Source organism: Chelmon rostratus, chromosome 11 (assembly GCF_017976325.1).
Source record: "Chelmon rostratus isolate fCheRos1 chromosome 11, fCheRos1.pri, whole genome shotgun sequence".
NCBI classification, from domain to species: Eukaryota; Metazoa; Chordata; class Actinopteri; order Chaetodontiformes; family Chaetodontidae; genus Chelmon; species Chelmon rostratus.
The window spans coordinates 8,172,298-8,199,672 of NC_055668.1; the positions used below are offsets into that span (position 1 = coordinate 8,172,298).

General features: G+C 40.8%; 1 protein-coding gene across 1 annotated transcript; it reads right to left on the bottom strand.

Annotated features, from left to right (window-relative positions):
* Positions 1-603: 603 nt before the first annotated feature.
* Positions 604-27,097, bottom strand: klhdc3 (kelch domain containing 3). Its single transcript, XM_041947436.1, has 11 exons — positions 27,010-27,097; positions 24,992-25,237; positions 23,385-23,561; positions 23,069-23,184; positions 22,913-22,984; positions 21,242-21,455; positions 20,595-20,681; positions 18,655-18,763; positions 6,692-6,765; positions 5,632-5,710; positions 604-4,062 (listed from the first exon to the last, which is right to left on the bottom strand). The coding sequence occupies exons 2-11, from the start codon at positions 25,143-25,145 to the stop codon at positions 3,996-3,998; spliced, it is 1,149 nt and encodes a 382-aa protein (XP_041803370.1). The 5' UTR covers positions 25,146-25,237; positions 27,010-27,097; the 3' UTR covers positions 604-3,995.
* Between the last annotated feature and the right edge of the window lie 278 nt (positions 27,098-27,375).

The window sequence follows — 27,375 nt, forward strand, 5'->3', positions numbered from 1 at the left end:
GCAGGGTTCAAAGACCTGGTAACTATAAAAATGCAACATACAGTAGCTTCAAGAGGAGACCCCAGCCCATAGATAAAGAGGTTGAAATCAGATTTTAAAACAAATTCATCAAGGTCTGAAATAACTACATCTGTACAATCTCACTGAGAACTGAATGCAAGTTGTGTTTTGGTTATCATCCGCGATTTTAGTGCGCCATTTTATTTTGACTGTGTGCAATCAATACCTCATGATGCTCAGTTCATTCATGTTTACTCTCATTTACTCACAGGTTTATTATTTAGAGGCACTTTCCTGTGACAGGATGTGACAGCAGACACACTTTATTCACTCCTTCAGGCTGAGCAGCTGACCGTTCAGTCTCCTCTCCTTCAAACTGTTTGCATGTTTAGTGCGCAACTTTCTCCTTGCAAACTATGTGGGCTGGTAGTTTGCCACCCCGTGGTGCACGGAGTCTATGTTTTTGCTTTTCAAACCTTGACTGGGACAGAGTGCTGTCACAGCAACACTGACCGACATGGTCAATTCAGATCCATACAGCTTTAGAAATCATCATGAAGCTCATCGGCTGAGCGTATGACACATTTAAAATAGACAAAAATGTTAACAACTCAAATCAGATTTATTATTGATACAGTTATAAAGCATATTGCACAGGAAGTCCTGACCAAGCTCAACAGATACAGAGTCCCCTCTGAAAAACGTGTAAAATACAAAATAAAATAAAAACAGTGAGCATAGGGAGCCCGCACAGTTGTAAAATGATTCCAAATACACTCCATACTTTGTTCTGTTTTTTCTCCCAGCATTGTTTGTTGTTTATTAATTAATCAACCATCTACTGCAAGCCCTAAAGATAGAATACACTTGTTGGTGTGAAATCAGTCCGTACGTACTTCTGCTTGGCAAGTAATTACTGCTCACGCTGAATAACTTCATCATTGCTACAATCTAATGATGCACTTTTCTAGACAGACGTGTTTTTTTTCTTGGTAAAGCAAGAGTCACCCAGTGAAATTTGATCATCTATTTGCTCGAACCTCCTCAAAAAGTTTAATGAGAAATATCAGAGGAGTCTTAGAAACTGCAGCTTCACATCACGGCCGTTGAAAATGTAATGCCAATATACTGGGGCTTAATCACTAACACTTATCATCAGCTGGAGGTAAGTGAGTGACCATCGCTGAGGAAATCTGTTGTGCAGGCATTTTAGTTAGTATATTACCATAGTCTCTACATTGTCATTTACTCAATATTTACTTCATGTCCTGAAAAGTTCGGGACTGAAAATGCCATCACCCATAACCTTCACACGCAACGAGAAAAGGACCAAATCCTGACATAAAAATGACTTCCACACCGCACATTATAAATAAGAAATAAACAATTATCATTAGTTTTGCTGCCGGCCATTTGGTGTCACATAGTTTGATCACCAGCAGGTTTTTGTGTGTGTGTGTGTGTGTGTGTGTGTGTGTGTGTGTGTGTGTGTGTCTAAGAACACATGATTAGCCTCCCTGGGGTTTCAGTGGATTAGCTGTTATACAGTCCAAGTAACTGGGGTACAGAGGAAAATCAAGTGTGTGATATGTCCGTGTGTGTGTGCAGCGTAGAGGGAATAAGACTGCTTCACATTGGCACCACCGGTCTGTAAATAAAATTCACACTTGGTTTGGGCAGGCAGATGTCTCAAACTCTGGAAGTCTACTTAGGCGAAAAGCAGCATCGGCGTGTCTCCTCCCCATAAGGCCTGACATGCCACATTTGGCTTTAGTGCAGCTATATGGTGACGTCAACCTGCATTTAAGATTGTTTTACACTGTTTCACATGAAATACACAGATTTGTAAACATTTAGGATGTAGGTCAGTGTTATCCCACCCTGATGTTGGGGACCCGGAGCCCTGCAGGGTTTCATTCTAACAATCTAATCAGGGACTGATACAGATGAAGTTTAACTATCTGGCAGGACAGAAAACAACAGCACACTTTGTCCCAAAGACCAGGACTGAAAAGCATTGATGCAGCTCACAAGTGTGTGGTTCCTATTCACATCAAAAAAAAAAAAACTGGCGGTATAAATAAAGCTCTTCTGCCTGAATATTCATCCTCACCAAGTAATTCATTTCAATGTCATGCCGTCTTAATATTATTCTTATTTCTAAGATTCAAATGATAAGTCTGGTGATATTCTCTATCTTAATTATTGTCAATAAATCCCATAAAAAGACTTAAACCAATAATGAATTGATCTAACACGTACTGTCTGTGCATCCAAAGCCTGATGTGTAACGCTCTGGAGTTAAAAACACATCAGTGAGCCACAGCGGTGAACTCGTTGCATGTCTCTTCATTACATGAACATGGCCACTTAAGGGCTCGCACATGCAACAAATCCACAATTGAGTTGTCCCCAACAAATGCCCTATTTGCTAACAATTGTTACACAGTTACAGAGACTCTCAGACAGGAAGTGCTGAGAGGTGGACTAACACTCTGTAGGCTGTTGTCTTTTTATGGGATTGTTGGCTGTATGAAAAATAGAGAATATCACCACCCTTATCCTTTAAATAAAGGGGATGCAGATAAAGGGTTAAAAAAGACCACCACCAACTCCTGTGTTTTCAAAGTTTTGTTCTAAAATTTGCCATTAGTCTTCAGAAAAATAAAAACACACAACCTGAATAAACCAATTTGAACTATTCCTAGTAATCTACAAGCTGTGTGGTGAGTGTGTGATCTAATAACAGCCCTTATGCATTTATAATATCTGCTCAGGTGTAGCTTTGCTCGTGTTGTACACAAACACACGTCCATACTCTCCTGGTTTCTCACCGCACTGTGAACGAGCAGGTCACGAGGAAGAGCCACTGAACGATGTAGGATTGTCTATAAGAGGAACAAGTACATTATGCATGTTAGTGCTGATCTCCCCCACAACAACAGGCAAACTGAAGCAGGTGGGCTTGGATTACGTGCAGACGGGACCATGTGCTCACACACATACACAGTATATATTTGCATCATGATTCCCTTCTACATTTGGCACTGAAAAACAGACTGCAGGGGTGGCGGGTGAGTCACACTCTTCCAGTGACACTACGACATTTCCTGGAAGAATACAACAGACAACCACAAATACAAACTTCCCTGTAAAGGCTTTTTTTCTGGGGGGGAAAGTAGATGTCTAATATATGGGAAGTCTTATTAAAAACTCAATGAGACATGCTATTGAGGGAGGTAGATGAATTATTTTACAAGGCAGACAGGCAGCTTGGATCAGTCGCCTTGCGAATCACCTTTGAGACACTTAAGAGTGGTGGAGTGCTAGCCAAGCTATGATGATGTGAGGGGAAAAAGGTAAGCATTGAGAGCCAGTCAACCAGAAGCTTTCACAAGCATAACACCCCTAAAAATCTCGTACTCAATACACCTTGCATTTAACACCAAAGTAATAAGTCAGCCTCGTCCACTCTGTATACTGTGTACACAACTCAGTTTGCTGCAAGATAGACAAATCCATGAGCATGTCAGTCTCTTTGAATGTGGAGGGGGTTCACATTTGTCTCTTAGGGTAGATGTGTTGAGTGTCACGTCAGGATGACATCCTCAGCAAGAGGTTAGCGCTCAAGACCTTTGACTCAAGTTCTTGTCTCTTCTTGTGCTTAAGATTAGAAGTCTATGATTATCATAGGCTGATTGGATTTCTAGAGAGGCTAGAAAGAAGAGAAAAAGACAAACAGGTGTCAACAATTTCTGTCTCACGTAACCAGTGTCTGGAGACAGAAAGACGAGAGAACGCTCGCAGTGTCCACAGAAGTCACGCGCAGGATCTTTTGGTCAGTAAGTTTTCGCTTGAAGAATGTGGAAAATAAATCCGATGCAGATCCAGACTCTGCAAAAACAGTCCGCCGGGGCTCAGTTGATTAGAAGGATAAAAGCCTAGTGTCCTGAAACAGCGCAAGGAGTTCTGGCTCTGCTTCACATTCAGCTGTGTCAGCCATGGGAGGAGAAGATGGGCCTGCTGATGTTGCTGTTGGTGGTCATGGCGGCCAGTTCCCACCTGGAGTGAACAACAGGAAGAGTCAGAGGCCAGAATCTTACGGTACCTTTCACATTCACAAATGATGCATTGTTGCCTTTTAGTTCTGGTCTGGTTTGTGCCTAAAACTGGCCTTTAACAAACAAACCAAGAGCTGTAAGCGTGAGGTTAAATATAGTTTTTGGAACTGCATCGTCGTCAGGACACACAAGAAGAAATCAAATTGCGGCAACTGATAGCAAGTCATGCAGCACCTTGGTGAGCCTCATGTGTTTTATGTATCTCTGGTGTCACAGAGAAGATACATTATTATAAATGATTGCAATAATTATTAGTCCAAACTCATAAATAACATTAATAAATATATAATACAAATAATGGTTAACAGGGGGAAAAATTCATTTTCTAACTGTAATAAGAACTGCTTAAACAGACAGGGCAGGAGTTACCATGGTTACTCCATGGTTAAATTATCTTGCATAAAATAGGCGATACATCACTTATTCAGATTATTCAGAAACAGACACAGTCCTAACTCTTTTCTCAACTTTTTCTGATTCAGAAACATTTTACAGTTCAAAATATCCAAAGTGCTAAAATCTACCGCAGTGACACTCAATCAAGCAATTGTGTGACATTCGCTCTCACCCTCTGCCCCCCTCTCGTCCGAGTGAAAGGCTACGATGTGCACAAGGATGAGGGAAGGCCCCGCTGTAACACGAGAACCAGGAGCAGGGGCTGACAACAGGGACTGACCTGCTGACAGGTCAGAGGTTGAGCTCCAGATTGTTATCACTGGCTCTGGTTTCACACTCACTCCCCTCTCAATTGCTTTGTTCGTTTTTTTGTTGTGCACGTGTGTGTTTAAGAGGGGAGATTGGCATTGGAGCTGGAGATGCCAGTGAGGGGCAAAGGGAGTTAACCAGAGTCTTGTGACCCCGCCGAAAACCCTCAAAGGGCTAGAGACACAACTGCAAACACTGGAGCGGGGAGCGTGCAAGGTGGCAGTGGCAGTGTGAGACAAATGTGAGGCTAAGAGGAGTAATTAGTATCAAGTTGCATGTGGTCCATGTGTTAAAAACAAAAAAAAGCACTAAGTGCAACTCCTCCATTTCAGATGCACTTGTCTAATGAGCTACATGAGCTTGACAAAGTCTGTGCATTAAGGTTATTTGAGAAATGATTATATGCCTGAAATGGATGGATTGAAAATGTAAAAATACCAGTCATGTTCAATTTAATATGCAGCTAATTAAAGGAGGTTGGCACTAACTGCTGAAAACACTTTTTTTTTTTACCCTAACATGTTTTAACCTCTACCCTTTAATACAGTAATTACAACTTCCCCTACCCTGTGATTAAAACATTACACCAAGCCAAAGTAAAGTCAGACAAAAGCCTGAGTAAAACTTGCCACTAGCTAAATGAAGGAAAATGAGTCATAATTTGCCTCTTTGCAAAACAGCCATATTACTGAGGGAGACAGAGTGATGGCAACAATGGCGAGCATAACACAAAGAGCATGAACAACAATATGTCAATTATATGATCAAATAGCACTAATGTTTGAGAAGAGGATGCTTGTCTGACCTGATATCATGTGGGAGTCCTGACTGCTCCAGACTGTACTGAATAACAGCTATTTTGCATAATGTCTTCAAATTAGGACCTGAAAAGAAGAGAAAGTGCAATGAGTCATAGACTGATCATAGACGTTAATCATGTTCAGCCAAGAATATCTATTTCAGCTGTGGGAATTCAAAATGGAGCCAGGCAGATCGGATCTAAGAATCTGTAGATGAAAGGGGTTAGATTTCCTCTCCGTGGTGTAAAAATCACCATGTTCTGTTTATACCAGACCCCACAAAAAGAGCTGAAACAAACAACAGTGATCACATATGAGAACATGCACAACATTATGACGCTAGTGTTAAATCACCTTATTGAAAATGTCCTTACTAATACCAATTACAAACTTCCGCTCAATTACTATCACCGTCATGGCCGTTCCACCATATGTTCGCTGATAAACAGTGCGAAGGCACACGCGACTGGCACGTGGAGGCGTGTGCCACAGGGGATGCCACTGGGTACTGCCAGTCCCATACGGCCCCTGCGTCCCTGTGTAAGCCCACCTACACAAACCCAAACTGTGACCTGACCGCATTACCGGCTACCCCAGTGCAGGCAGGAAATTACTATATTTGGTAGTGTGTGAGACGGAAGTGCCCCATGTGATAACATATAGCAGGCCAAGGCCAGCCATGCTAGGCCAGGTAAGAAATGAAGCAGGTGTGTAAAAGGGTTCTTTAACCATTTTTAAAGCCAAGTCCTGCTTTTTAAAACCTTTATAAGACCTTAACAAATTTAATTTAAGGCACAAAAAATGTCTAAATACTTTCTTTGACATGAAGGAAATTTATGGCGTCATCATTTGACTTGAGGAATGGTGCTTGCTCACTGTGGGAACTCTGTTTCAGGAGGGTACTGGTTCTGTAAAATGTATTATATAAAATACTTCATGCTCTTATTTACCATGCACCCTGGGGTGGTATATGGAGATTCATGCATCTGATTGACCTGCACCTGCAAGATTATGCGCCTTCTTAAGTTTACAAAAGATACATAAAATAATTACAGGGATACTTACTGAAGTCTAAGATGTACAGGTCTGAATGATCCATGAGGTTAAATTCATCACCCATTCCTTGCTCTGGACAGGGGCTGCAAAGAAAACATTTTTGAAAGATTAGAGCCGTCAAAAAATATACTGAAACTGACAATTTACAAGCGGTCAAAGCTGTCAGAGGACGACTTTGACTCCTTAAACCTTCTGGCTGATGCCAAGGCTGTATTTGCTGTACTTTGCTCCCAATTATTTTCCTTTTCATCCACTCTTTTACCATATTTCTGTAATCACTAAGGTTCATTATAACGGAGTCACAGATTATTCTCAAAAAGAGTAGTTAACACAGTGCTCTGCTCTCCTTATCTTGGGCTAGCATGATTTAAGCCCACAGGAAGTACAGTGCTGCAGTGAGACGGCAGGCTGGCCCATGCTGATAGTCTTCCAGGCCTGTGCAGTCATTGATATCACTGCACATCCTTTTCCTGCCACTGCTCAACACACACACCTGTGACACACCTGGTGCACTGAAGCTTCTTCAGCCTAGATGTATCACAACTCTTTCAGTCACCATCTTCAGTTAATCAATTAGTAAAAATGCAAAACATGGCTATTCAGAGGGATACTGGATAAAAACGCACCTGAAAGTAATAGCTACAGTCTGTGGAAGCGGAACTAACATTTTAAGGAAGATTTATTCCCACAAGGCAAGAAGTATATTCCTGTAAATGTACTTGATGCACATCGTTGCAGTACATCAATAACAACAGTGCACCAAGAGACCTGTCCAGATTAGTGGATAAAAATGCACTTTCCAGTTTTACACCACCCTGAGGACAGCTTCAGCCAAACAGGTGCATTTACCAAGCAGTTTAGTGTCTATAAATATCTATCGTCGAGAGTAACTGAGGGACTTGGTAGCAAGGTTTGGTCCTTAAGCATGGCTCTGCAAGATGCATTCTGTTACACATGGACACGTGGTAGGACACACAGTGACTGACGCAAGTCTAAACAAAGACACCATCAGACACCACTACAGTACTGCTGAAACAATCTAGCAGAAACCTCTTGTTCTGCATTGCTTGGGATTACATTGATCATATTTTTCTTTGCCTTCAGCCTTTCAGTTTTTTACTCTTGACTCAAACCATCCTCATACTGAACACAGTACACTCTCTCATCCACTGTCTCTCCACCCATCAATCTCTATTCCTCTTCCCCGCTGTCCTCTCCATCGCGTCTCTCTTTGCTGCGTGTTCAGGATGTTGTCAGGGTTTTACGTTGCTAATCTTCCCTAAACAAACATAGTAGTGGCTTAAAGCGGCCAGGAGAGGTGCAGAGCACGAGCGCAGTCGTCCCAGGGGGCCAGCTGGGGAAGTCATTACGCCCACTGCCCCCCAGGAGGTGATCCACCGGGGCTTACAGCCCGGGCCTTTATCAGAAAACCCTCAACCACCACTACATTAGACTATCTACTTCAAGACCTGCCGTTCATTGCTGGTTCTAACATGAGCATGCATGATGCATTTCAACAATGATGCAGCTATGAAACTACTGTTAAAATTGATGGACTGCTACAAATGCCACTATTCAAATTCAGTTTGAATATTATGGCCTTATCTATTCACTGCCTATGCAAATTATGCATGGACAAAAAAAAAAAAATACTATGCCACACAATCAAAATGAAAATTGTAAATGTTTATTGGTTGTATGAGATAGTGTATGTGTGGAAAGGACGCTAACAGCAGCAGTCTGTCTCCATAACATACGTAATGAAAAGGCAGCATCTCTATCTGAAGAGCACACTGCAGTAGCTGTCAACTACTGTGCAAGCTCGCATGGTGGGAACGTATAGGCCTCAGATGATGACGCGTTAAAGGGTGCAGATAAGAGGATGCTTTAACAGGAGCAGCAAGAAACATGAAGATTGCATTCCCTGGAACAAGGCTTTCTCGCATGTTCATGGATAATATTAGCCTGGGTGTGAAATTCAGCAGAACATTAAGGAATGGTAACGCTTTATTGGTCATCGCAAAAAGAGAGAGGCTGAAGGGGATCGTAGATGCAGGGGAAGGAAAAGGGGTTGTAAGAGGTGTGGTTAGATAGACTGGCAGTGGTTGGAAGCGGGAAAGTCACGGTGCGCGACTTTATGTGGCATCCTGGTGTTTGATGGGTCACTTTGCTACTCGATCAGCAAAGTATCACTATGTGTGAAAGTGCTCCTCCCCCTGCAGCAGCAGCAGTTCCCAGTCTGAATGAGGCCTGAGTGATGCCGCTCCCCCACTAAAAAAACACTGGTTGCTATTTCAAACAACACTCAACGAGGGTGTCTAATCACCCAATTGCCAGTCCTTTCTAGCAATGCACTGCCCGCTCCACCTCATTATCTTCCAAACCGAGGTCCCAAAACGGTAGAAGAAAGAGCTAAACTGCAGTCCTAAAACTAATGAGGGAACAACACAGAGCCTGGGAACACTCCAACTTGTCTCAAGCTTCCAGGAAAGTAATTGCCCACAAATCCTGCAAATGACTTTCAGAAAACAATGCAAAATAAAGACAAAAGAAAGAGAACTGGAGCATACTCCATCAGTAAGCCCTCTGCTTTCTAAAATCTGGTGTTAACAATATAGCTGCGACCTGACCTGTCGTAGGCATGTTTTCAGAGGCTTCATTGGCCGTATCCTCATTCTTGGAGTGATATGATCTGCATCCTTTTCCTTTCTCTACTTCCTATTGAACTTTGGTCCTTCAGAACCATCTAGCTCACAGGAACTCATCACACACTATAACTTCCTGCCAAGAACCTTATCAGGATGGCCAGACATGCATCAAATGATTTCAGGACCACTTTTGAGTAAAAACATGAAAATGCTGGGAGCACGTAGCGATAGCGCAACAAACCAAAAACAGACAGCTATTTTTTAAATGACTTCTTCATTAATAATCAACACATAAGGCACTGCACGATGAGATGGATACGAGCAGATCTGACACAGAAAGCAACAAGATTTTAAAAATAACAATTTAAAGAGTAATGTAGCATTGTGGCTGGACTGTGGCGAGACTGTTCTAGTGGTCTTGACCATGGTGGGTGAAAAATATTTCTCCCTTCAAAGGATTGCAGCATTCATTCTGCTTTTCAGACTTGTTAAAGAATATTGAGTAATTTACTGCAAGTAGCCACAATTATTTGGTAATAACATGAACTCTTTTGCTCTTTATTTTTACTGCCACTTTAAAGCAAAAATATTTTTATTAAATGACCTAAAGCCTGCAGTATCAGACAGTATCTGATAGAAGTGGTTTACTGGACTGTTAAGTATGGCAACGGTTTGGGAGCTAAACTTTCTTAAAGAAATCCAACAGACTGGGTTATCACAGATCCATAGATTCCCATCCATTTCGTTTGCCTTAATCTCGACCGTCTCACCTCGTCTTACCGAGCTATCTGTGCCCCCTCCTGGGCAGTGGCTGGACAGTGGATTAAGACCTGTAGTTGCCCAGACCTAAGCCCCATGCAGAGGGTGAGACACAAACTACAGCTGGCTCCCAGAGAGAGACGCCTGGCTTCAGATTAGACAGAGGAGATGCCAGTCGCTAGTGAGCATGCATCTCGAATTGCAACCCCTGTGGACAAAATGTAGTCGGACTTGGTGGTTTTATTGGAAAGGAAAACTGGCCCTGCAAATCTCTAGCAAATACAAATTTAGTTCCTTTTATCAGGACAGGTTGTTATCAACTTTGCTTGCTCATAAAAATGAGGAATAGGACATAAAATTGTGTTTCAGAACCTTGAACACAGCTGCTTAATATACAGGGGAATATCTTCAAGGCTTGTCAAATGTTCCTCTGTAACTGGTGTATTCTTTTTCAGAAAATAAGTTGCTTCCTCTTTAGCTCCTCTTTAGCGTCAAGGTCAGCAACTTAACAGGAGGAGATACTCACAGCAGAATATAGTGACAAACACGCAGTGGCTACAGACCATAGCTTTAGTACATGCATGGTTTGGCGCATTCCTTTTATCAGAATAGCTTTTTAGTAAACTAGCTACTTTGGAAAGTGATTCTCTCTTCACATTCTGCTCTTTAAATATTGCTACAAGCACTTCCTCTCGTGGTAGCCGGATTATTTTTGTTCATTAACAAAAGCCTTGTTTCAGAAAAGTCTATTTCACTGCCAAGCAGGTTTGTTTAAATATGACTGCGAACAAATTGCCTCATATTCTGTAGGCTGGTGTCATTTTTTTAACTTTGTATAAACTGTATGGCAGAGTTCTACAAAGGGGACCTAAATCCACCAGGATGTGCTTTGCTTGTGATGACAGTAGTAAATCACAAGTTAAACTACTACTATTTAGACATGTGAATTTATGTGGACAACAGTATCACAAAGCGTCGCCTATGCAGGTTGTTTATTTGAGCTGCTGTTTAACACTCAACTCTATGACACCTCAATGTATACAGCCTGTTAGTGGGTTAAAGAGGGTTAAGATGGAGATGAAATACTATCAGGAGCTTGTCTTTGAAGAGTAAATCACAGTGTTGCTGTGCTGCCCCAAGGTCCTGTCCCGCCACGTGCAGGATGCCCTATATCCTGCCGGGGTCACCTCCACTGTTTGACAGGTTTTATCTCAGGCATACGAAATGTACACACACATGCACGCAGACAATCAATAAAGGAAACTTCTGCAGCTTACCCTTTGACATTGAAGGCTAAATGATAACGTGTGTGGCATCAAAATCTATGGCATGCTGATGGACGTGTTTCCATGAGGCCAAGCTCTACTGTGGCAGACCTTATTATATGGTGCAAGAAGTGCAGCCACATTGATATTTAGATTCAAAAAACATGAATCACAATGGCAGGTCGTTTTCATACAATGTCAGGCAAGAAAATAAAGTGTTTCAAAATCAGTTCTGCCTCAGTCTCATGTTGTGTTTAGTCTAACATTAACAGTGATAACAAGCCACACTCTAACCAGATGGATTATCATAACAGCAGCCCTTTCAGCCATTGATAAGGTGCAAAATGGCCTTGTAGGTGATATCGAGGCACCAGGCTTTTGACCCTCCTGATCTATTAAACAAAATCACTCGAGTCTCAGAAGCCCTGCGGCTCTGACCACTAAAATTCCACGCAGATTAAATATCATGGTGAGATTCTGGTGGATTAAACAAGAGGGGTTGGGCTGGGATGTTTAGGCTATGAGTGAGATTAACTGCTATGTAGTCTCCTTCTTGCTCTGAGTATATAGCAGCCACACACCCTCCCTACCTGAGAACTCAATGGTGGTAGGACAACTTCAGCATATCTACTCTTATATTGAGCATTTTCCTCCTATACAAAACCAGGGTAACAGTCAGACAGACAGAATAGGCAGAACCATTTAAAAAGAAAAAACACACAATAATTAAATGTTTTGCATGTTACTGCATCTAATGTGATGACTGGCGTCAGCATGCTTCCTGTCTCTACTAAATGTACAGAGCAACTGTGCATATTGCCAAATGGAACACATGCGATAAGGCTGGCAGAGTGAAGCAAGCATGTGCACCACTCTGACGTCAGCTCAACAAGAGATGCTGTGAGTCATTAAGTCATGACAATACAACCAGGCACACGGAAACACACACAAATGGCAGAGTGCACCGGAAAAGAGAGAATGATGGAATGGGACTGAGTATCCTTCTGGCCTCTGTACAGAGCAGAAGCTCATAGGAAATCTCAGCAGTGACTTACAGTGGCTTCTTTACTGTGACTGAAATTTGGAACGAGGAGAAGTAAATTATTGGCACTGTGATATTTTGAGGCTTTAAAATTCTTACCATACTTTGTTCTTTTGAAAAGGTGCCAAAAACGCAATGCACTGGGAAACACATTAGGGAAAGCAGTCATTTAGATGTTGACTGCAGCTGTGACTGGAATAAAAAAAAACAAAAAAACAAGGACATTAAGTGTCATTAATAAAAAGCACCGGAAACTAGGCCAGTCTACATCATCAACTGCAGAGCCACAGTGCCTGCAATTTCAAAACAGGTTCTGCAAGTTTCTGGTTTTCCTGCGTTATGGATGTTAAGAAATGTTATTAAATGATAGATTAATTTAATTGATTCATTTACAATTTTTGAGCATTTAACATTCATTGGATGTTGGCGTGACACAATATTATCAGCATTTATTTCTCATTTTAGCTAACATGTGGTACATTAATGCTGCATGGTACAACTCCACTCAACTTGCTTGGAACCACTCTTTTTTGGTTTTCTGTTGTGGACAGTACCTGATGCCTGTTATTTATCTTTTTTTTTTTTTGGTATCACCTCAGTTGAGGTTCCACACAAGCTGAGCCGATAATAAACCAGGAGTGAAACCACTACAGACCACTGATGAGTCAGAGAATCTTCATTAGAACACACAACACGGATATCCTGCACACCGACCACATAATGCGGCCACAACATTTTTTATTCATTCTACCTAGACTGACATCAATGACATGCCGCAAAACCACACCATGGTCAACTGACAAAGTAGTTGACAAAAGGATCTTAAAAAGAAAGGACATCATTGTTTCTGTTGCAACAATGATAGATGATTTCTGTTGAATCAATGATAGATGAAGGGGAAGTCACAACAGTTTCACCTAACGACACTGTAATGATCAGCAAAGAATCCCGCCTACATGGAGGGGGTATTGAGCTTTACTGGAAAACTGCACCGTGTAGAGGAAACACGGCATCAGAAAACAGCAGCTATCACAAGAAAACACTGCAGCTATAACAATCATTGCCAGCAGGTGGCACGATTGTTAAAATTGCAACAGCTTTCTTTGCCTGTAGGTGGTGTGAAGAGAAATGGAAAAATGGTTATTTCTTTGTTGAAGAAAAGGCAAACCAGTGTACCCAAGTTAGTGTGGGGACACATGGTTGCAGTGATGAAAAAAGCTAATTTCAAGCATCATTACATTTCTAAAAGTTGCTAAACTGGATGAGCTGCAAGAAAATGTGCTGGGGTAAAAAACAATGCTCTTTGGCAGAGTTTGGATGCCCAACAAGCAGTTTTCACAAGACCACATTCTGACACAGACAGTGTTAAGCAGACAATATCTGTTTTGAGGAAGCCGAAACCTCATTCAGAAGGAGAACTTGTGAAGGAGTGTCCTGTTGCTGCTGTGGAGGTGCAAGCAAAGTAAATGTATTCCAAAGTGTCAATTTGTCTGAAATAAATCATAGAGATGAAGGAAAACCTGACGTGGAAACTCAATGATGGCAAATGTCTGTGTGATGTGGCCCTTTATGGTGGACCAAGGACCTCTCAGAGCTGAACCTCAAGCTCCAGCTGCTTTACAGCTCTCTGCTTTCAAATGAAAAATCATAAGAAGAAAGTTTAAAGCTGTAGATTTAATTTGACTTAGCAATTGGAAAGAGGTAGCACTGTCCTTTTACCTGCTCTGCAAGAACAAAAGCCTGCTCTGACATCTGAATATGCTGCTAAATATGAAAAAAAGATGATGATGCCGAAAGCACTTGGTGAGTGCTTTCAGAATCATCATCTCTGCCATCTCCAAAAGCATAATAAGCTTCTCATGTGCTGCCCAATCAGCAGTGACCCCCCCCAGTGAAACGTGTTGCTGTCATTAGGACACACACCACAGCGTCCCAACCTTTTTAGAATCTGGGTTGTACAACCACTAACCTTATCGTTCTTTGTTTGAGCTTACATGGCTATAGATGACAACATAAGGGTCACAGACCTTAACTGGGCCTGCCTCAGCACAGTGATCACATCAAAGAGACTCATCCATCCCTTAAGGCCACTTTGGCAGTTAGACCTAAACTGGCAGCCACGGGTCCCCTGTTTCTCACAGTGAAAAGCAATTAAAACCCCTTTGAAGAACACTCATCATCAGCAGTCCACATAAAGCTCCTGAAGGGCTAAAAAAGCCCAAAATTTCAATTCTACACGGGACTGGGATGTTTTCTATCTTAACATTTACCAAATTAAAAAGGAAGCCTTCAATCATAGAGTAAAAATTGAACACAAAGAGATGATTTCAATCAGTCACATGGTCGTCAGGGAGGCATGAATACTTGTCATGGTAAAAATACACTCCCTAAATGCAACGATGGAATGAATACACATCGTCATGTTGTAAAGGCCAGTGCTAGATTCCCTTTCACTGATTCCAAGCAGTCTGCTCCCAGCATGCCAATCTGTCATGTCCTTGTTCACATCCTGCCCCTCATGGGAAGCCCTGTTCCCAAGCTTAAAATGCTTCCCGATATAGCCCAACCTGGGCTTGTCGTAAGCAATTATACACCAAGTGCAATGAATGCCAACAATGACAACATAACCTCAGCAGGACATCCATAATCTATGTGGCACTGCCTTCATGTGCAGCCCAACTTTAGCAGTGTTCAATTCCTCGGAAGGCGAGAGAAAAGTCACAAATGCAGTGTAGCAAAGGACGCTGCTTGTTGTTTGTGTGCGTAGTTGAAGGTCAGTGCAGGTGGAGTTAGTCATGCACGGGTCGTCCTTCGTGGGGCAGTGAGCAGGTCTCAGTAAATGAGTGTAGCAGAGACGCTGAGGGTATATCAAATTGCACTCCGTGAGAAAGAATGCTCCCTAAGGTCATAAATCAGAGACAGGGCAGAATTTCGCGCCTCTCTACAGCTCAGCAGGCCTGTTTACACTGACGTAAGTGGCACTCAATAGACTGCCCAGCCTGTCATTCATACGCACGCACCCTCTGCTCATTAAAAGAAGTGCAAGTGTATACCTTAGAAAAAAACAACACTCACAAAATAAAGGATATCATGGACTAAATCCTGTTTAATGGCAGTTACTTTAACAACACTAAAAAAGTGAAATGTAAATATCACTATTATATAATTATGCTTAGTGTCAACACACCTCAGTGTTATGTCCAGTCCAAAGTGTAACCCCTTTGAAAGCAAAGGGCTTTTGGACTTAATAGTTTTATTGTCCTTCACTAAAGTAATAAATTATTCCTGAACAAATTCCTGCAGGTAAAATAAACAGAAAGTGGGAAAAAGCATCAACAGAAGGGTTCTGTTTTGGATCAATATGAAAGGACAACTAACCGAGGAAAACAAGATGTAGACCATAAATTTGAACACAATTTCCTTGGCAAGCCTACATAAATGAGGAGCCCTGGAAAAAACACAAACAGCAAGGTGTCCAGCAAGTAATTCATGACGGCCTGCGCAAGCATTTGTCAATTGCATCGAGACAGGCACCAATAACTTTTTTTGCCCTGTTAACTGCCCTCATGTTGTTAGGTCATGCAAAAATAAACACAAGAGAAACAGCAATGACTGCTTTCAAATATAATGTTCACACTAAGTTAGAGGTGTATAATGAAAAAAAACTAGCTCAGTCTAATCTTAATCAGTGCAAATCGTGACAAAATACAACACCAAGTAAACCTTAATAAGGAAACTTTCTTAGTAAAAAAAGAGAAAACAAACAACAGCATGAAAAGAAGCTGCTTGGAGTTTGTTTGTGTGTCTTAGCATGTGTGTGCACGTGCTTATGGGAGTTCCTGTGTGTAAGAGGCTTAAGTGTGCTCATGTAAACAACAAACGTGCAACGCTAGTCAAGAGAACCTGTGAGGCCAATGTACTTATAGCCAGCAAGGATCATGCTCTAATTTGTACAGTAACAGGAAGCAACATCTTGGCACACTTAGAACAACAAAGATCCCCCTTACAAAGATACTTGGTGTGCACTCATGAATATAAGTCAACAGTTTAAAACAAAAAAGTTGACTTGTCCCCAATGTCCTTAAAAAAAAGAAAAGAAAATCTGCCCTGAACCTTTTAAACAGGATGTTGGAGATATAATGAGGTGTTTGATTTCTTCCTCTGCTCAGCCAGCACCCTCCATCATTCCAGTGGCCCCAGTGACACTCTCTTTCTAGCTCCAGCCCTATCTACTCACAACAGGAAATCATGACTCCTTAAAACCCATCCTGGACTAATCCCGGCGAGAAACCAAACAATGCATAACGACTTTCAAAAATAAGCATCTTCTAAAGCTCATCATCTCAGCAATTATTTTCTTCTTCCTCAGTTTTCATATCAATAACTGACTTTACCGTCTTCTGACTGCTACTGTGTACAAACAGAAGATTTTGTTTCAGTAATTGTAATTAGGAATTTGAATGAGAAAAGTATCCTTGGAAAAACACATCTGTTGGAGTGCAGGGTATGGGATGTTTATGACCTACATGTGGCACTTCAGGATACCTCTGAAAATGTTTTGTTCCATTATATTCCTGTCTAATTATCAGTACATGTATGCTAATAGATGGAAAGTCTTTTAATAATGACTAAAATACTGCAGCATAATGGAGGAATCAAAATGACACTTGTGTATTAGGGTGTGTTGCTCCCCGTGATGTGGCGGCCACTAGAGGAGTAGAAAACAAATCCAGCAGCAGCCAGAGGCCTTCAGGACTTAAGGGCCTGTAGACATAGTGGGGCTGAGAGGACTCTTATCCACAGCCTCCCAATCCCCACTATCAGGCTAGCCCGGTGGGGTTTGACTGATAACACAGCCTTGCTGATAACAGTAGCCCAGGTCCCGGACTACTCTGGACCATGCTAACACTGTTAGCTACCTCATTACTCCACTGGCTACAAGCCTATCACAAGCCCGTCACCAGCCCAGTGGCACTTCTCCAGCTACGAACCCCCGGCAATCACTACTGTCTTACGGCCAACAAGGGAATCATCACAGACTGTTGTCTACAGGAGCCAGACCCTCCATTTGGCATATTGAAAAGAGGACAGTTTTTCTCAAACAAACTGTTCAAAAACACAGATTGCAGTTTGTCTAGAGATCCTGTGCTTCATCAAGTTTATGAACACAAACTATGAAAAAATCAAGAGCTTAAGAATTTAAATGTTTGTAAAGAAAACAGTGGGTAAAATTTCCCATCTCTAGTCAGACAGGTTTTCTTTCGCTATTGCTAAGCAACAATTCATCCAAGAGACTTAATGTTTGGACACATTTAAGTGCATTTATGTAGTATCTTTAACAAAAATGTTAAATCACAATTCAATATTTAGTTCACTTTTGTTCCAAGTGTCAATTAAATTGTGTCAACGATAAACATAAGAGACCGATTATTAAAAAAAACTACATGCTATATAACATGTAGTGAACACTGAAGACCATTGAATGTGAACAAATAAAACCACCTGTCACATTCTTTGGGAAAGGACTGAACCTGGATGATTCAACAAGCAAAGGTTTTCAGTGCACGACTATACTATACAACGCTGTTTTCAACTGTAATACCATGTAACAATGACTTTGACAAAAAAGAATGCTCTCGAGTGTGAAAGGTTACCTGACATAAGCAAGTTTCAAGTTTTTGCAAATGAGTTTTCATGTCCTACTGAAATGAATGGAAACCAATGGTGTCTGGAGAAATGACAAACACACTCTCTGACTAAACACTTGTTTTCAGCATGTTTTACATAACAAACACCATGAGTCATCTTTCATTCAAAGTCAATGCAAACTTTTGACTTTAAGATATCCTGAATATTTTCTATTTAAGAACTAAGAAGCTGAAAGCAGAGAACACATAATGAATGTTGTCAGCCACATTCATCATTTAGCTGTGTGGCACTGCTCTCCTTAAATGAAAACAATGGCTCAGCTGCCACACAGTGGTTTGATCATCACATGTTGTCAGCTGTATAATTAATAGAGTGTTTATAAAGAACTACCGGTAATTAATGAATTCATAGAGAATTAAAGAACTAATCTAAAAAGAAGAAATTTACCACTAGAATAATTAAAAGGGAAACCTAACAGAGAAAAAATGGGAGCACCCTTAATTAAAGTGTACATATACACCATTTAGATACAGAAAATATGCAAAGAAATATGTATATTTACAGTGTAGGAAGAAAACACAGTTAAAGTACTATTATGTTGAATCTCACCTGGTTCCTCCAAAGAGGATGATTCGATCTCCAACCATACAACAGCACTGCCGTCTCCGCGGACATGGGCCTTTCCCCTTTGGTTCCACCTTATTCCACAAAAAGGCTTCTGTAGTGTGTACACACAAGACAACAATTAAGATGAGATAACACTATTTAAACATATTGATGAAAAAAGAAGAAAACAACGGCACACGTACAACCGGCTGAGTTCTTACGAGGAGGAAGACTCTCAGTCAATTATACATTATACAATTCTGCATCAATAATTACATTCTTGCTTTAAATAGCTCAACAGAGGGTCTTTAGCACAGCAAAATTGTATGTGTGGACTACTTCATAGCACCCACACAAACTCTCAGCCACTTAAAAGTTGCATGAACCTGCTAGTGCTTCCCTTTATGCCTTCAGTTCATTCAGCTTCCTGCTATATTTAACGACAAACACAAGGCTCAGGGATAAGGAAATGAAAATACGTGATAAAAGCAAGAAGACAAAACTTAACCTTCATTTGAACACAAAACTTAACATTTCAGAAATAGACACAAATCCTCTCATGTCCTCAGCTGAAGTGCAATATGAGTGATGACGCTGACGCACTCGCAGTCGTTCCATATATGGATGAACTGTGTAGTCTGACACTCTCAGAGCCAGCAGCGTCATTGCATCTCTATAGCAACAGGCCATTCAGACTTTTGTTGGACAATTAGGACTATGATTCAGGTGCTGCCATCTAGTGGAAGCACAAGTTTAAATGGTTAACAGCAGATCTCGGGTTCACTCTGTGAAATCCTCTCTAGCTAAACACAGTACAGAACTAGTACTTCTACACTACAGCTAGTGTTGTACTATAAACTGGAAAGGTTAAAGATCAGTAGGGTTTGGCTACCTGATGTGACACATTCTATATGCCTTCTTTTATCACTGTTAAAACAACTCAAAAGAAAAACAACAAAAAATGTACAGCTATCACTACCATGTACTTTTTTCTTTTTCCATGGTATAGAATTCTACTGTATTTGAGTTGTTATAAAAATACTGAACTCTACCATATTGTTGTCAAAAAAATAAAATCAAGGACATGACGTTTTGTGAAAGTATAACAAAGCGTAAGTTCAACCAAAGAAACCTTTCAATTTTCATGCCTTTAAGGGCCATTATAACTGATTATAATACAAATAATAATAATTTAATGACATTTATTATACTGTGAATATTTCACACCGCTGCAACCCAAGTTTATTAAATACTACCATAAAAACAAGCACGAGCTGGGATAAATTAGAACACGTTTATTTTTAATAATTAATGCACTGGACTACTGTCAGGTGTTGCGTTCAAAACTTTCATTGCTTCCATAATACTAATGAATCATTATGCGAATGTAATCAGTGTATAGTGCTATTTCAACACCATAAAGAACACTATATTACCAATACATATACCCTCAGTGTGCTGCTTGTGCTATGACAACAATAACTTGTTTCGAACAAGAGCAGAAAGGTCTCTTCTGACTAACTGACTTGAGAATCAATCTGGCAACATTAGTAAGAGCAGACAAAGCCTCCTGAGACTGAATTATTGTCTGTTTTTCATCTGTATGTTTCTGGCAAAAAGACAGGGCATCTGTGTTTCACACTCTGCATAGTGAAGAGGGAGCAGCCATGATCACAAGACTGACAATGATGCAATAAGGGAGGAGACGATCATCTACATAGCTGCCTCCAGAAGAATGAGGAGAAAAGTGGGTCAACACATTCCAGCACTGTCAGTGCTGCATTCTCTCTATTGAGGTAAACACTGATCAATGCAGGTAGATTGAAAACACAATTACTATGCACTAAGCAAAGAAATTCTACCAAGAAAGACATAATTAGCAGCAGCACTTTACGGCAACATAACAGGCTTTCCAAATCTGAGGCATAGAAGTAGTGAATCACCTGGATTGAATTTCCAGAGGTCATTGAAGTGCCGGTCCAGATGAGCGTTGTATCCTCCAAATATATACAGCTCCCCATTGTAGGAAACTAAGCACAGAAAAACAGACAATGCGGGCAAAGAGATACGATTGTAAACGCAGAAAAGTAAAACACGGTTTATACTCCCTCTAGACAGACAACAAATAATAAACCATGTTTGAGAATGAATCGGAAAAAAGACCCACTGGAAAATGATTGTAGTCTGTATACTAATGAATCAAATGATTCCACAAATTCAAGTTCTTCCTCTTAAAAACACATTATTTAAGACCATTCAAGATAAGAGAAGCATATGTTATAGCCATATGACAACTAACTTCACTAAGTTAAAAAGATGAGAAATTTTCATCATCATCTGCTGCCCCTCAACAAACAATACTGTCACCTACCTCTTACTCTCCATATAGTCTTATTGTGGCAGAATTCACATATTAGGCTCACAATTCTCATCTCTAAATGAACTATAATTTAAATACTCTTATTTGACAAGACTTCAAAATAACATAAATTTAAGATATTTGTCTAGTGTAACACACATTTTTAAATAAGCATTTAAAAGTAATGATTAAAAATTTGCTCATCATATTGATGATGTGTGTTTGTCTTACAGGCTGAATGACTCCTGCGTCCCTCTGGCGATGGCTGTGTTGAAGGGGTGCTCAGCCAGCAGTTGGTCTCTGTGTCAAACACTCTGATCTTGTTGCAGTAGATCTCGTTGGTGGAGTGGAAGGGACCAAAGCGGTCTGCTCGCCCTCCAAACACAAACATCTTTGTCCCGATGATCGTGGCTGAGTGGAAATCCCTCCAGCGTGCCGGAGTGCCCTGTGAAGAGAAGACCAGCAGAACATACTTTCACACTCCATAAAGTTTAGGTGTAGAGACAGAACTCAAAGCTGTCTACTCAGGTCAGAAATCAAGGATGCTGGGCGTAACCTAAATAACTTTTTGCATAACCTGAACTACGCCTCAAACTAGCTTGTTAGTCCAAAATTCTCCTGCGTCCCCAAACTTCCTGTGCTCATCATAACAGTGAGTACACAGCTTCATCTTTACACTGGCAAAGATGAGGTTTGTTAACCAGCAACTTCAGGTAAACAGCGCCATCAAGTGGAACAAGCTACCAAGAAACAAAGGCAGACTAAATCAAAACCACTTTTTAGGGACCACCAGCCTTTCAAAAGTAATGCACACAGTTAAAAAACAATTGCATAAAATTAAGTGGGAACCAATCTTAGAATAATAATGCAGCTGATACTGTTACTGTTCAATGAGAACCATGAAAATATATATATATATATACAATGGTTACAATGTGATTTGTTTCCACTGAATGAAACTCTGCTAAAGACAGGCCCCTGCCCCCTTTGCATTCAGTTGGCCTATAGCCATAGTAACACATGCCCTCCTTTCCAGAATGTGCTACCACTGTTTTCCACAGATCTTATGCAAGAAAGCAGGAGAAATAAAATTGTGTAAAGAATATGCAAAATATGAATTTATACAAATTATCTTGAAATCAAAAATCGCCAGCTAAATGAGAAACATAAAATTAATCGGAAATATTTAAAATCATCTAGTTCTGAATCTAGGAAAAATAAGACTCGAGGGAAAGAAATTCAAACAGGTGCAATTGCAATTTAAAATAAGGTCAAACTTACAGAAAACAGGTCTTGAGTAAAAGCATAGCAGATTTTGTTTTCCAAAAGGAATGCTAGTCTGAGATCATTCAGTCACATGCACAACTAAATCTGTAAGCACTGCACTGTAATCTCCTTGATGATAAAATGTCATCAGTTAGGAACTAAAACTAGGGACTGGTGGAGTAAGTCCCTTCTCCACCAGTCCCTAGTTCACCCTCGGAACTGGTGTCTATGTCTAAAATATACTTTACAAGAGTTTATCACATGAGCAGGTTGACTGCACACAAATACAATTGGCATTTCCCAAAAGGGGAGTGCATATAATCCTCTGTGAGGCTTTTTGTACTTGGCCTCCTACCAGGGAGCTGCATTACATTGCAGTGCCTTTGTATCCAGCCAATCTGACCACTGAGCGCTCGTGTAGCAACACTGCCAACCCCAGTAAAGACCAATGGTTTGTGGATTTCCAACAGCGCTTTGAATGTAACTGAGCATGTTGCCAGTCCATTCTATCTTTGTGTTTTGTTGAGTGCGTGCTTTGTGTCCACTTTTATTTGGACTTGAACACTCAACACAAGTCATTTTCTATACAGGATGGACTAAAACAACTGTGTAATTTTTGAAGAATTAACAACTCACTCTGGCATTAATTAATGACCAAACCATGGTGGTTGTGTCCAGCTTGTGGATGTCATTAGAGAAGCAGTCGGCCTAAAAAACAGCAGAGGAGATTAATTAAAACATATTTTAATGTTTAGAGATTTAGTCCCACAGTAAAGAGTGATGAAGACTCACCAGCTGCTCATATCCTCCAAATATATACATTGCCTTCACCAGGACGCAGGCCGAGTGGCCATCCCTTGCCCCTGGGACAGTCCCTGAAATCTTGGGTGTGAACCATCTGTGGGTGTCTGTGAAGCAGTAACAGTTTATATTAACCGTGAGTACTCTTGTGGGGTACTGTCCTCTCATTTTACAACACTTGAGCCATATGCAGCGGAAACCATCTCCCTTTTGTTATCACGACATCAACATCAAACAGGTGCATCTCAAAGGAAATACAGCCTGGGACTCTAACTTAGCAGCGTGATTTAGATGCAGGTCTACTTACTGATATCAAAGGCATAAAGCACATTGCAGGCCCCCTCTGTGTCGTTGCGCCCACCCCAGAGGTAGATAACATCATCCAGCAGCACAGCTGTGTGGCCATAACGCATATATGGCACTTCACGGGCACGTTCATGTCCTCCCGTCCTCACTGGAGGCAACTTCATCCAGCGCAAAGACACTGAAATACAAAACAGTTGAGAACGGTATATTCATTCATTACATAGTTGAAAAGTAATTTGTTTATAACATCTTGTTTTATGTTTGCATTGTTTTTATAAATAACAACCTTACAAAAACAAGAACATTTTGTCAGAAGAAATTCTAAGAAAATATTCTTACAATATGTACTTAAGATAAGCCTCCATGCCAAAGTAAATAGAACTATATAACGTACTGCAGACAATGGTATACTAATTTTCAGATCATTGAGTTTAAAAAAAAGGCTTTTTCTTTTTAATTAAAAGCAGCAATAACAATTAGTGAAGCACTTAGGAGACACATATAGAAGAGATTCAAAATCAAAATAAAGGTCAGTAGTAACATTTCACCAAGCTGTTACATCTGTCTGACATCCCTGCATTTCTTTTAACCCACTGTGTACAGGATGATGAAGAATATGTTTAACATCCAGATGAAATCCAATCTGCTTATTTTGCAAGGTCACTTTTTATTTTAGAGGTTCAACACAAAAGGTGAAAAGTTAAGTGTCAAAGGACTTCAAAAAGCCAGAGGGCTCTGCTTTAAAATAGACATCAAAGAGAAGGAGCACAAAACAAGTGACAAGATAAAATGCTGAAACAATGCCTAAGGTGGTCCCGTTTCCATTTCAATCAGCCAAATGCCTCTTTCTCAAGGTTTGGTTCTACAGATCTTTTCATGGTGAGGCAACAGCAGGTAGGTTCAAGCTACTTCCAGAAGTTGTAAAACCATAAAGCAGGTGGCTGACCACACAGAGGAAAAAATATATAAAATGGGTTATGAGGAAGAAAAGGGAGCAGCTTTATAAAGGTTAGTGCAGCACATTTAACGAAAACACCTGTGTTTGTAAGATAACAACAGAAAATTTCACAAACCGCAATGGAAAGCTTTACTTTTTAATTACCAGCTGCAATGGCTTACCATTAAAATGGTGAAGGTTCAACAAACTCTGAGGTACTCTCTTATCCTTACTCAACAATTTGAAAAACAAATATTTTCCTGCTTTGTTACAGATTATAGGAGAGTGCCTTTTTACCTACTAAGATACAAATAATTCAAGTACAAACAAAAACCCAAAATAGATAAGAATGAATTTAAGCCATTTTAAATATATCATGGGATTGCATTGTGGCCTTTATGTAAAATCAGAAAAGGTCAGTGTATAAGCCAGAGTGCTCTTGAGAACTGAAAATTACATTCTTTTTTGATTTGCTGATGTTGTTTTTCAGATCATAAAATTGCAAAAGGGATGAGCAACTGAGCAACAACAGCTGCACTCACTGTCAAGATACAGTAAACAGCTGAAAACAAGAAACTATTTTAAGAATTCACATACCTAAAATCTCACACAATTCCACAAAATCTTCAACCAATGGGATCCCTCAATATAGATGTATGTTCACTACGTACCTGTGTTGAAAACATGCACATCGATCTGACGGAGTGTCTCGTAGTCTTCCCCGGAGCAGTAGCCTCCAAAGGAGTACACCTTGTGCCCCACCGCCACAGCAGCATGGTTGACTCTCCGCGGCCCTCCTTCTAGGTGCACCGACCAGCGCAACATTCCACGCGCAAGCACCTCTGTGACTGCCTGCGAGTCCCTAGACCATCACTTTGTTGCAAGCTTGGGTGCCATCAAGCCAACACCATTGAAACCTGCGATCACAAAACCAAGAGAAGTGCTTGTGAGCACAGTGAGGCAAACTAGGAGTGGCAATTGAGGAAAGCACAAAGGGGAACTGTTTGACCTCCTGGGCTAAGCGTTGCTCAGCTTTGCTGCTGCTGACAGGCTCGCAAGCCCCTGTATTATCTGAGCTGGGAGGGTATTTTAAGAGGTGATTAGAACTACACCTACCACTCCTGTTTCTTTCTGTTCACTCTCATCCCTGTAACCTCCCACTGCACTACAAAAGTATAGAAAATATAGAATCATTTAAATAAATATGCACCTCTAATGAACAATAACAATACAAATCCTATATTGATATTACCCACAAACTGCTTCAGTACTTATTTAACAATAATGGACTCCTATGAAGTTACTGATGTGTTATAAAGTGACACCTCCATAACTTTATCCACTGAAAAAGGAAAAGGAATGAAACAGTCACTTGGCTATCTTTGACATTTGGGATTGCATGATGGGACAGTCATAAAAATCAAAAATGCCTGATGAAAACAAATAACACCAAAGAAAAGCATCTGTAAACTCTTCAGTTTAATGGCATCTTGTAATTCAACAATACTTCTAAACAGTTTTCATCAAATAACAAAATTCGTGAACAGCAACAAAGTCCAAATTAACAGGTAAATGTTCACTCACTTCCAGCATGTCTTGTTGAAAAGGCCGACAACTTCTCAAAACAAGTGGATCTGTCTCTCAAACCCTATGTGCCCCTTCTTATTCTGTCTCAATGACTCACTTTATCACTGACCTCCAACCTTTGTTTGCTCTTAAAAATAACCCCCCAGAAGACTATTTTACATAGACCTTTCTATTTCAAGACCACACATCTCCAAGGAGCAACACAGGCCAGATCTAGGCAACAGGCAAATTTGAGTCTTAACTTTATTAGCCACTATCACTATAGTCATTATTTTGGGGCATGCTCTAAGAGCTGGCATGCAAACTCAAGACCCCATCTGGTGTAAAGTGACTCCACAAAATGCAAATACAGTTGCAACAAGCAGGAACCATTACCTTACCTTTGCTGCAGTAAACCGGTTTCCAGCAGCAATTTTCGCAGTTCTAATCCCTAGTCTTTCTCACGTTAATTGTGTGAACAGGGACATATTTGTGAGAGCTTAGCAGGGTGGAGGGCAGCTTCTACGCCCTCCTGACCAGGATATTGTGATATCAGATGATTAGCCATGGCACTGACAACTTAAAATGACCACAGTGACTGTGTACAGAATGAGACTCGTTAAACACATATGAAAGTCGCTGAAGACTAACGGATTGCACAGATTTAGACTGGCCATGTATACAGTGGAAGCACAGATTGTTGATTATTAAAGCTAATTTAGACTCTGTGACATTGAGCTCCTCACACAACTACTACAGTCCAGTCAACGCCTCATAGACTAGCTAGCAGATGTTAGCCATCAGACAGGAAAAGCACACGTGAGGGACAGCGACTAGGCTTGTTTGTCTCACCATGTCAACTTTAACTACAACCATGCATCGACAACAGCGTCCCGGTGTCCAGCTATTTGATAACCAGGAAGAGAAGCTGTTGCTAGCATGGCTAAAGCTAATCAGTAGAAGCTAGCTACCATATTTAACCTAGCTGTTAGCTAGCTAGCGTGAACTGAATAAAATAGACCGGCAAGAGTCAACAAAGCGGTGTTTCTTTCCAACCTCTGCAAAGTTACGAACTGATTAGTGAAGATACGGTAATCTCAACAAAGGAATAAAGTGTAACTACCTTCAGGTCGAGTCGGTTGTGGTTAACTGGTGTGTTTAGACAGGCAGCGGTATCCACTGGGAGATCCTACCGACTCCCTCGTGACGTGTTGGGAGGTGAAGTATCCGCCAGCGCCCCCTGTCGGCTGTTTTCATCTTGGGGAAAACGACTAATTTTCACACTGACAGGCGCTTAAACTTCCGAATTCTTAACAAAAAGTTTACTCGTAAAAGTGTTCGCCGAGATATAGGTTACTATTTATGCTTTCACACATTTTCGACCGAAAGATTTTTTTTTTTTATGTGAAGTCCACATAACTTACATAACTAACTTGCGTGACCGGATTGGGGGCCCTACCTCCCATTTCTCTGTGTATTCTACGTGTAG

Coding starts and splice junctions, on each gene's coding strand:
- klhdc3 (XM_041947436.1), bottom strand. CDS start 25,145: ATGTTGCGCTGGTCGGTGCACCTAGAAGGAGGGCCGCGGAGAGTCAAC. Junction 23,562..24,991: donor TGTGCATGTTTTCAACACAG/GTACGTAGTGAA, acceptor TTTGTATTTCAG/TGTCTTTGCGCTGGATGAAG. Junction 21,456..22,912: donor GGTCATTAATTAATGCCAGA/GTGAGTTGTTAA, acceptor TTCTCTTCACAG/GGCACTCCGGCACGCTGGAG.